The following is a 12,192-nucleotide window of genomic DNA, read 5'->3' on the forward strand; positions in this document are numbered from 1 at the left end:
TCTTGTGATGTTATTTATACATGGAAACTCACAGTAGGAAGCTTATAGAATACCTGCTCTGAAAAACAAAGCCCATTATATAATCTTAAAGGGTATTTACAGTATGATACAGTTAACATAAAATGTTTAAAACACATAAACAATTTAACATATGATATATGGTATAAATAAATTAAAAGTCAGTAAAATATTCAAAAAGAAGATCTATAATCCCACTACCTAAAGGTAACACATCTGTTTGGTGTTTTTACTACTAGACCTTGTTCTATGTGTGGATATATATTTTTTCCAAACACATATACACATTAAATACATATAAGCACATACTTATACATACAATCACAGTGTAACAAGTTATCAATTTATTTAGGTCCTCTTTAATGAATTGGATCAGTTTTATAATTTTCTCTTTGTATGTCACATATACCTAACTTTTGTTAGATTTAGCCCTAAATTGAGCAACTTGAGTATACAATTAAACATTGGCATGGTTAGGAATTCCCAGTCCCAAGTTAATAAAACTAGGGTCATGAGAATTCTCCTTAGTTTACCAATCCATCTATACCCCATTCAAATCCCAAACATCACACTCACGTGGTAGTGCCTATTAGGATCAGCTTCCATTCACACACACTTCCTGAAAATACATAATTTTGAGTCTATTGTGCCTATAACGGAATGCCAGAAACACCTTCCAGTCATATTGTTTTTATTATTGTCTGTTTTAGTTTAGTTTGGGAGAATGATTAAAAAGAATCCACAGAAAAGCCTGGTGACACCAGCTAACAGTACTCTATTGCATATGTGAAGGTTGCTGAGAGAGTAGATCTTAAAAGTTCTCACCACAAGAAGAAAAATGTTGTCACTATGGGTCATGGGTTGTAGCTATGGATGTTAACTAAGCTTCTTGTGTTAATCATTTTGCAGTATGCACATATATCAAATCATTATGTTGTACACCTAAAGCTAGTGCAATGTTATTTGTCAATTCTATCTCAATAAAAATTAAAAAATGAAATACCTACCTAAGTTAAAAAAAAAAAAAAAAAATCCGTGAGCCCAACCACAGAACTTTAACCCTTTGCACTCGCTTGCTTTTTTCTCGATTCCTGCTGCCGATGCTAACCGTGTCGAGTCACACTCGACATCCGAGTGCAAAAGGTTAAGAATAGGACTGGTCCGCCCATTATCCTCGCTCTCTGGGCACTCCCAGGTCTCCTTTTAGAGGAGCTCTGCTCTGGGTGACCGTCCTTTGTTTAAAGGACTGTCTCTGACAGGCTGACCAATAATGGATGTACAGTTGTGTAAACTTTAGGATAAGATGATTTAAAATGATCTCACTTATATGTGGAATCTAATGAACAAAATAAGCTGTTGAACAAAATAGATCTAGAGACATAGAAGCATGGAACAGACTGATGAATCACAGAGGGAAGCAGGGAGGCGGGGGTGGGTGGGAAGAGATTAACCAAAGAACTTATATGCATGTTCGCATAACCCAGTGGTCGGCAAACTCATTAGTCAACAGAGCCAAATATCAACAGTACAACGATTGAAATTTCTTTTGAGAGCCAAATTTTTTAAACTTGAACTATATAGGTAGGTATATTGTTATTAACTTAATTACTGTACGTGGTATTTTGTGGAAGAGCCACACTCAAGGGGCCAAAAAGCCGCAGGTGGCTCGCGAGCGCAGTTTGCGGACCTCTGGCATAACCCATGGACACAAACTATAGTGTCGTGAAAGCCTGGAGGGAGGGGGAGGAGAAGGGAGGGGTTAATGGGGGAACAAAGGGGGGCCATCTGTAATACTTTCAACAATAAAGATAAATTTAAAAAAAAAGAAAAAGAAGCCCTAACCAGTTTGGCTCAGTGGATAGAGCGTCGGCCTTTGGACTCAAGGGTCCCAGGTTCGATTCTGGTCAAGGGCATGTACCTTGGTTACGGGCACATCCCCAATAGGGGGTGTGAAGGAGGCAGCTGATCGATGTTTCTCTCTCATTGATGTTTCTAACTATCCCTCTCCCTTCCTCTCTGTAAAAAATCAATAAAATATAAAATATATATATTTAAAAAAAGAAAATACATATTTAAAAAAGAAAAGAAAATTATGCAGATTCAAAAATCCACATTGAATCTTGAGAGTAGGCATGGGTCACTCCTCAGCCTTGAGTATTCCACTTTCCTGCTGAGGGAGGTCTCTTGGGTAAGTATTTTCATAGACACTTACATATTAAAAAAGAAATAAGAATTTTCTCATTTTTAAAAAGGCAGCCTTGCTATTAAAATGTGATGTCAAGAAGAGCCTGGGATAGTGTTCAAAGATGTGTGGGCTCCAATGTGGTTCAAGTATAACTAGCTGGCTGTAACGTGTACAACGAGTTTCCTGGCTCTGACAAGGTCTCAGTTCTTAGATCTAAATTGAGAATCACAGATACGTGCATAGCCTGGGGAGGGAAATCAGGTTTGATTTTGTGTTTATACCTTTGCCAATCATCCTTTTAATCTCTGTGGAATTATCTCCTGAAGCCCCTAGGAGCTTTGTATGTCATCTTTTGAAACAGTAAATCACTTTATTAGGTTTTTAAAAGAGCATTCATAATGTCATTTCCATAAGCCACTTTGTAAATTAATGCAATTTCCTTCCTGTTTAACCTGTTTGCAAGAAACTATTTTACATTTCTGCTGCAGTTCAGAGGAGCTCAGTTAATTCATAACTTAATTTGCAGCCTAATATGTAAAATGAATGATTTTGACGCGTTTCAACGGTTATAGACACAAAAGCTGCATTTCTTACTGAGATTCATGATGTGTGTGTTGCTTTTGTTCCCCAGCGCTGGGGTCCCGGCACAGGCCCGACCTGGTGCCTAGCACACCATCCCTGTTTGAAGCTGCTTCCTTGACGACCACCATTTCATCCTCTTCCTTATATGTCAATGAACAATATCCACACGATAGGACGACGCTGTATTCAAACAGGTAATACTTGGCGCGATCAAATGGCCACACTGGCTGTTACCACATCAACATCACAACTAGATCAGTATCTCTGAATGAGAACATGCCGTCCCTCACAACCAGGATGTGCCTGTCACCTGCTCCGTAAGTAAGAAAGAGAGAGAGAGAGCATTGTTGGTTGATTTTTACTGTGGCAAGAAATGCACCTTAGGGAAAAACTCCTCTGATTATTCTTATGTTAATCATTATGTTTGATTCCGTGGAAGAAGACAAATCTTTCATCATTTCTATTTTAATAATTTTTAAATTTATTTTTTAATTACAGTTAATGTGCAATATTACATTAGTTTCTGGCATACAACATAGCGATTAGATATTTATATACCTTGCAAAGTGATTACCCTGGTAAGTCTAGTACCCATCTGGCACCATAGATAGTTATTACAATATTATTGACTATACTCCCTGTGCTGTACTTTACATCCCCATATCTATTTTTATAATTGCCAATTTGTACTTTTTAATCCCTTCACCTTTTTTACTTATCCCCCTAAACCCCTCCCATTTGGCGACCATATGTAAATGAAATCATATGGCGTTTGTCTTTCTCTGTCTGACTTATTTCACTTAGCACAATAACCTCTAAGTTCATCCATATTATCACAAATGGAAAGATATTATTTTTTATGGCTGAGTAATTTTCCATTATACATACATACATATATACATACCACATCTTCTTGATCCATTCATCTATTGATGGATTCGAGGTTACTTCCCTATCTTAGCTATTGTAAATAATGATGCAGTGAACATAGGGGTGCATATGTCTTTTCAAATTAGTGTTCTGAATTTCTTCAGGTAACTACCCAGCAATGGAATTGCTGGGTCAAATGGTAGTTATATTTTTAAATTTTTTAAAGAACTTCCATAATGTTGTCCATAGTAGCTACATCAATTTACAATCTCGCCAATAGTGCAGAAGGGTTCTCATTTCTTCACATCCTTACCAGCACTTGCTGTTTTTTGATTTATTGATTATAGCCATTCTGACGAGTATGAGGTAATATCTCAATGTGGTTTTAATTTGCATTTCTTTCATGATTAGTGATGCTGAGAATCTTTTCATATGTCTGTTGACCACCTGTATGTCCTCTTTGGAGAAATGTCTATTCAGGTCATCTGCCCATTTTTTAATTTGATTATTTGGAGGGATTTTTGCTGTTAAGGTATATGAGTTGCTTAATCTGTTTGGGATATTAACCCCTTATAGGATGCATCAGTGAGGAATATCTTCTCCCGTTTGGTAGGTTTTCTTTTCATTTTGTTGATGTCTTCTTTCACTATGCAAACACCTTTTAGTTTGATTATTTTCTCTCTCTCTCTCTCTTTTTTTTTTTTTTTTTTTTAGTAATTTCTTATGAATGGGTTTTTTAAGCAAGCAATCTTGGTTCATATTGCAGAGCTAGCTGCAAAGATGTTTGAATACTCTCTTTTCATATGAGTGACATTAGTGACTATAGTAGACAGAATAATGCCCCCCAAAATTGTTCACACCCTAATCCCCAGAACCCATGACTATATTACCTTATATAGCAAAAGTACTTTGCCAATTTGATTAAGTTCAAGATCCTGAGGTGGGAAGAGTAACCTGAATTATTCAGATAGGTCAGTTGTAATCACTGGGGCCTTAAAAGAGGAAGATAGGAAGATGAGCGTCAGAGAAGGAGACGTGATGCCAGAGCAGAGGTCAGAGAGAGAGAAAGCTTTGAAGATGAGACAATTGCTGGCTTTGGAAGTGGAGGAAGAGGCCATGAGCTAAGGAATGCAGGCAGAATCTAGAAGCCAAAAAAAAAAGGCAAGACAACTCATTCTGCCTTAGAGCCTCCACAAAGGAGCATAGGACATCTGACTACCAGCATTGTAAGATAATACATTTTTATTGTTTTATGCCTCTATGTTTATGATAATTTGTTACAGCAGCAATGGGAAACTAATATAGTGACTCTCAAACACTTAATGTAAATTTGAGCATTGAGGTGGGTTAGATAGGAAATTAATTCATTAGACATTTTTCCTTTTTAAACAGAATGTTCCCAAACATTGTTTCTAGGAATAGAAAATATCTTCACAAAGAGGTCACAACATTGCCTGTGGGGTTAGCTGTTTTACGTTTTCTGTTTTTACATACACAGTTTTATAATTAGCTTTCATTTGAGGACAGGGACTACTATGTACAGACTCTCAATAATTATCTGTTAAATATTGAACAAGTTCTTGTTGAAATCTAGCTCTCGAGAATCAAGATCAAATTTGTGCAGGTAAAGTGCTTCTTGCACTGAACGTCATTTTCCACCTTCAGGCTAGCAGCTCGATTCATTCGATATGGTAGATTCATTTTTAATATATGCATATTTATAGATTCTAGCTCGGTCCTTTGGCAAGTGAAGGCTTGGAGCTTCTGTAGAAATACTTTTTCGTTGCTGTTTCTTTCTCTCTCGGCTGGATACCGGTTAGGTGACAGCAGGTGAGGCAGCCAGGCTAGGTCTAGAGAAGCGGAACAAATCGCCGGTGAGCCACAAATCTCAGCTGGGCTGCAGTTTGGATAGCTCTGTGGGAAGGCCAACAAATAAGGCTCCAACATAAATTATTCGGCTCACCTGAGCTGCAAAAGTGATTTGGTTAGCTTCCTTGGATTGGAAAAATTTAAGGTGACGTATACCTATATGAATGTGTACTTTGACTGTTCAAATTTGTTATGTAAATTAGTCAAGCAACAGGTATGTGTTTTTATCTGCCTGGTCCAGCTGCACACCGTTCTTTTGCTCTCAGATGTAAATAGACTCGAGAGATGGTTGAAAAGACACAGGAAGTTCTTTGCAAGGTCAAAACAATTCTCATATGAAGCCATGGTGGTGACTTATGGTTTGCTTCTGTTTTCATTATCAGGGTCATATAATTGGGTATGCTATCAAATTATTTCAGAACTTTCAGCACAAAAATTAAAGGGTTTTTGTTTGTTTGTTTTGGTGTCAGTGGTTGTATGTAGTTAGGTATCCAGTGTTGGTCTAAGCCTTAGACTCTTAAGGTATTCAACTCTTGGGAATTTATAAGGTTCTCCCAGGGTGCGGCACTGCCTCCTGCTGACCCCCAACCCTCCCGGCCAGCGTGGGGCCCCCGGTGCATGCCCTACCTCTGCATGCTCCGGGTCGTGGTGTAATTCTTGGTCCTTTTATTTATGCTGACACCGGTTATCATTTATTTGAATATGAAAAGCATAAATGTTATCTGTTTTCTCTCTTTTGTTTTGTTTTGTTGTTGAAATGAATTGTTTGAAATGTCTTCTTTGGCATTGTATCTCCCAGTTGCAATTTCACAACTGTCAGCCTAGGTTAGGTTCAGCGACAAGAACAAGAAACAATTCTATCTTACTCAGAAAGGGATGTGATGGAGGGAACTGAGTGCTGACAAACTCTGTGGAAAGGCTGGGGGCATGTGCGCCGGCTAGACATCGGGAATCAGCCCTGAGCACACCACCCAGCTGGCCTGCCAGCAGCCCTGCAGCCTTCGCCACAATCAGTGGGTGCCCTGCTAACAGTGCAAGCCAGAGAAAAGCATTTTGGTGAACCCAGAATGTTTTTAAATAAGCTAACATTTGAGAATTAAGCAGTTTCACGAAAATACCCAGATTCTTTTGAAAAACCACTAGCTTTGGCCCAGCCGACATGGCTCAGTGATTGAGCATCGACCTATGAACCAGGAGGTCATGGTTCGATTCCCAGTCAGGGCACATGCCCGGGTTGTGAGCTCGATCCCCAGTAGGGGGTGTACAGGAGGCAGCCGATTAATGATTCTCATCATTGATGTTTCTATCTCCCTCTCCCTTTCTGGAATCAATAAAAATATTTTTTTAAAAAAGAGAGAGAGAGAAACCATGAGCTTTGGCACTACTACCTGGCTACATTTGGTCCTGGTATTGCTCCACTGAGGGGAGAAGCATGAACCCTCCAGCTCACTACCCTCTGCTTTACTCACCCCTGCAGTTGCCTGCCTGTGGGTATTTCAGCTGTTAGCCTTGATGAAGAGGAGAAGCCACAGACAAGCCTCATATCTTACCCACTGCCTTAGGGAAGTAGTATGGAAAAGGTGCAGGAAAGACACAAAGGTGCTAGGAACCCTCAAGACAAATAATGGCGTCCCAACTCCTGAGAATCTGTATTCCTGTTTCTCCCACTTACGGCATCCGACCCTGACTATTCCACAGGGAAACCTTACCAGCAAACTGAAGAGAAATGATCAGATGTTGTTTCTATCCTATCTTCTTTGACAGCCCTCCTAGCCCTCATGGTATCTCTTGAAGCAACAAATACAAAGGATTCCAAACCTCATCTAGCCTGCTAGGGTTTAACATCTAATCCCCGAGCCTGCAAAGGAAAGTTGAATATCGATGTTATCATTCACATCGGGGTTGTTCTCTTTCTTTATGAATCATTTTTTTTTTTCTGTTAAGGCCAAGTGGTTGTTTTCCTTTTGAACATTATGCTATATATATATCTGCACTTTAATCAGCTGTAAGTACTTCAACTAGCAGTTGTCATTCCACCCGTCTTTTTCAAATCCTTGACTTTGAAAGGTGTTGATTAATGCCTGGATGTCTCCACTCCAAAATTGCATCTTGCAGCGAGAAAGTGCTGTCCTTAGAATTGTTCCTTTTTAAAAGGATTATTCTTTGTAACTTTAAAAACTCCAGTGGCGATCCATTCTTTTTCTTTTTAAGTGTACTTCAAAAATGGACTAGGAAGCAAAGGAAAATGGCGCCATGTTTAAAGCATCTGCTGACCCTGATGATTGGGAGCACGTATTTCCAGGTTTCACTGTGCAGTTCGGGGTCAGAGTGTGCACTTCACAGGAATGAAGAGAAACTGTTGTGGCTACACGCTTCCCAGGCAAATAGTGGGCTTTAAATTCTGAATTTTTGATCCTTGGCTTTTCTTTCCTAGTAGGAACTCTGTTCTTTTAAAGGAGGTATGCATTGAGCACTGAGAAAGGCAGAGGCAAATAAAGTGTTATCTCAAAGTTAAGAACAATTTGATGTGGAAATTGGTTAGACTCATGAATATTAATTCTTTTCATGATTTCCTGCACAGTTGGTAGCAAAGCTAAAGCTCTGATTATGCATCAGGATCGAAAGCCCTGCTGTATTCCAATGTATTTCCACTTCACCATCAAAGATGCCTTCACCGACATCGCCATGCTGTTCCGTCTCCTGCTTTTCTGGTGGCTGTTTCCATGGTGGGCTCACCCTGGAGACATTGGGAACGTTGTGAGAAGGGTAGGTGGTCAGAGGAAAAGTCCCTGCTCATTTGCACATAGAGGAACAGCTGGCAAAGGCTTCCTAAAGGCTGACTCCAACCTCCCAGGCCTCAGAGGCCGAGCCAGTGGATCGGACCGCAGCTCTGTGCCCCTTTCTTCCTGCCGAGAGAGCATGATAGACCCAGGAGAGGGCTGAACAGTTTTCTCTGGCCACAAGCCCCTCCCCTCAAATTGCTTACCACTCACATTTAAGGACACAAAGAGAGCCATCCATCTGTAAAGTTCAGAGGACCCATTATCATACAGACTTAAGGAGAAATGCAGAGCTATGCATTATGTGACCTCTCCAAGGTCACAGGACGTGCTAATGGGATGTAAACCAGAGCACAGGTCTCTGGGTCCCAACCCTCTGTCCTTCCCACTGTTCCACTCTTTCGTCATGGCCTCCAGGTACTTCCCGCCTCTGCTTGCTGTGTGTGCTATTCGCAGAGAGTTGATTGGTTGTGTTCTTCTCCCTAACATGAATCCTGGCCCTGTGTTTGAGCCATTTTTTTTTTGCGGTTTCATAACTGAAATATTCTTAGTAGGCAAAGTGGTGGGCTTAAGTCAATGTCTACCTATGGTGTTTATTCTAGAAGTCACTGGCTAAGTTTCCTTCTTAAAAGCATCATGGCTGTGGGAGACTTTTTTATCATCGTACTAGTCAAACCGTTAATAATAATTTAATAATTATAACAACTGCAATAATAGCTAATTATTGGGCCATATTAAGAGTCTGGGTTAAGTTCCTTACCTGAATGAAGTTGCTTAATTCTCACAGCAGCCCTGAAAACAAACGCTGACATTGTATTTATTTTCTCTAGCTGACAGATGAAGGGTGCTTTACAACACTAGGTAACTTTCCTGAGGTCAGATGGCTAAAACGTAGAGCCCACAGCACTGACATAGAATCAAAGGCTCGGGCCTCAGCTATTCGATGGCTGCCCCCATCCACAAAGATGACTTTCGGATGATGCTTTAAGGGAAATGGGGTAATATCCACACAAGTTCTCTTCCTCTTCATTCATTCGCCTTGTCTTTTTCCCCTGTAATTTTGAGTGAGGATTTTCACTTTCCAAGATGTGAGAGACTGGCTGTGTTCAAACACTCAAAATAAGGCATATTAATTTCAATTCACAAGAAACCTAAAACAGCTATTTCCTCAAGGTTTTGTTGTTGTTGTTAAATCTTCACCCAAGGGTATTTTCCCATTGATTTTATTTTAGAGAGAGGGGAAGGGAAGGGGAGAGAGAACTATTGATGTGAAAGAGATGCATTGATTTGTTGCTTCCTGCACACGCCCCAACCAGGGCCAGGGATCCAGCCTGCAACCAAGGCACATGCCCTTGATGGCAATGGAACTGGGGACCCTTCAGTCCACAGGCTGACACTGTATCCACTGAGCCAACCTGGCTAGGGCTATTTCCTCACGTTTTTATTTCCAGTCCGCAGGTGGACACCAAATGTTACATGATCATTGAGAAGAGACTTTTGTTAGATAGGTTTCGGCTTGATTTAGAAAACTATCTTCCGTTGACATAGTAAGGTTAGCAGGACATTCATTACTTACAAAATGAAGGGAGAAGAAAGTTGGTTGCAAGAAGTTTGTACTAACTCCAGTTCTCTAACCATCACCTCAAGGGAGGGGCAGTGCAGGCTTGCAGTACCTGTTATAAACACAGCAGCCACCTGCTGTGCCTACATGCCAGACAGGGACTGGCCCCTCAGAAGGCTGTGCAGGCCTCCTGCCGATGCCGGGATTAATTCTGACCTCTCCAGACTCTGTGCATTTATGCTTCTTAATCTGGTTACTCCAACCATGCAGACAGCCCTTACCACCCCCACCCCCTCCTGGGGCTGGGTCTTTTTCTTGCATTTTAATTACTATAAGTCATTAATTAGATTATTAGCCCTCGGGCTGCCACTCCTAGTTATCTAGCATTGGCCAAGTCACTTTACCTTTATGAGCTTGTTTCCTCATTTGTAAAATATGCATCATTATGAAATGGCCATCGGAAAGTGCTTATAATACCTGGCACACAGTAAGCACATCAGAGTATTGGTTAAAATAACCAGGTGATCCCAGATCCTAACACCGTGCAGCTTTCCAGTAAGTTCCGCTGGAAAGGGCAAGATGGGCTTGCCTTGGCAACAAGCCATGCAGAGTACTTCATTAGTTCTGACTAAACACATTCCAGTCAAGGAAGCAGAAAGCACATTTGGGATTTCAGAGGACTTAGTAAAGGGAATTGGTTAGGGAGTGTGGGGAGGCTGGCAGCGTGAAGCGGGGAGGGGAGAGACCCAGGTAAGTAGCTGCAGGAGGCGGCCATCACCTAGGTCCTAGATGCATGAAGGCGGGCCCCACCTGGGGACCGGCTGCCACTTTGGGGGCAGGGACAGAGGCAGAGGATATCACTCACCTGGTAAAGAGCTGGGATAGTGGCGGGGACACAGCTGCCTCCAGAGACACCAGCCAAAGAAGGAAGGAAAAAAAATGAGAAGAGGCCCAAAGGCTTCCTCCCTCCCACCCGCTCCTCTCCCGCCAGGGTCCTGCACCGGCACAACCTGGCCAAGGAGCCTGAGGAATGTCCTGGTGACTCTCGGCCCCAGCCTTGCAAAGCAGAGTTGAAACCGGATATAAATAATAGCCACAGTCCATAGAGCAAAAACTAGATAGATGGAAGGTCTTTACAAAAAAGATTTGCAAAGGTCACAGCTGTACAAAGGGAGAATGTGTGTGCAAGCACAGGCATTGATTTAAGGAATCACTTCCTTATAAGTGAGACAGGTTTTTTCACCGTGCCAATGTAATAGTAGAAAGTGGCTGTAATTTTTTTAAATGGTCGGTGCCATTCGAGACTTCAGTTTTTACCAATAAGTCTCTCTGACAGTCAGCAATGCTCTCCCGGGTGCTGCACTGGAATAGATCATAAGTACTCACAGGAATGTTTGAGCTAATTCCAGGCATGTAGCATAGACCAAAAGGTGCCTCAGCTCCAGCGTCCACAAAGAGAGACAGGTCAGCCATCACTTATGCCAGGACCCCACACCACCCCAGATGGACTGTCACTCAGTCTAGAACACACACAGGGCGGAGGGATGGTTTTGCTTCCATTCTTCTTACAGTGAGGGATTTAATCAAGTTTTCTCCAGTGTCAGGAAACTAGGTCAACAAGCAAGTGATGATACAGATTTGGGGGAGAATAACACTCCTTAGGGCCCTGAAGCAGAAACCTGCTTTGTTACAGGCGAACCTAAGCGTGGGGCATATCTTTTCACTTGTGGTGAGGGCACTGCAGAGAACACTGAGAAATGCTTCCCAAAGCATCGCTACCTCCTCAGGACTTATGCTCACTAGAGTTTAAGAAATAAAGTTCTTTCAAGGTACTCCTCTCCTTCTCTATATTGACTGAGGACTGGAACTATTTCTTTGCCTTGTGGTTCAGCTGAAACAGGTGGAGTCATTCAAGGAATTAAAAGGACAGGCATGTAATACCTGAGATGCAAAACCACAGCAAAATGGACGGGTTTCCAGATTATCATGAGGAGATGGGACCTCAGGTCCTCTCTCACATCTCAGTTTGTCCGGGGCGTGTCCTAAACAAAGAGCCCTTGCCCTGAAGGTATTTTAGGTTAGCACCCCCTGTGGGGAATAAATACCGTAACACCTGTGGGGCATAGGCCCCAAACCTGCTTCTCAACCCAGCCCCTCTGACCTTAGACCAAACGACATTTCAGCTCAGCAGCTATTCTTGACCTGAGTCTGCGGAGATCCTGACTGAGTGGCCAAAGCCCTTCTCTTTATTTTTTTTATTTTTATTTTTTGTTTAAATTTCTTTATTGATTAAGGTATCACATATTTGTCCTCATCCCCCCATTCCC

The 12,192-nt window shown here is 41.6% G+C and overlaps 1 protein-coding gene across 2 annotated transcripts in view; it reads left to right on the plus strand.

Annotated features, from left to right (window-relative positions):
• The window catches only part of PIP5K1B (phosphatidylinositol-4-phosphate 5-kinase type 1 beta), a 290,127-nt gene that overhangs the window by 211,718 nt on the left and 66,217 nt on the right, over positions 1-12,192 (plus strand). For both annotated transcript variants that reach the window (XM_054727759.1, XM_054727760.1), the window contains exon 13: positions 2,835-2,979. In XM_054727759.1, coding sequence (XP_054583734.1) covers positions 2,835-2,979 — 145 coding nt within the window. The remainder of the gene's footprint in view (positions 1-2,834; positions 2,980-12,192) is intronic.

This window comes from Eptesicus fuscus, chromosome 15, assembly GCF_027574615.1.
Source record: "Eptesicus fuscus isolate TK198812 chromosome 15, DD_ASM_mEF_20220401, whole genome shotgun sequence".
In the NCBI taxonomy this organism is placed as follows: Eukaryota; Metazoa; Chordata; class Mammalia; order Chiroptera; family Vespertilionidae; genus Eptesicus; species Eptesicus fuscus.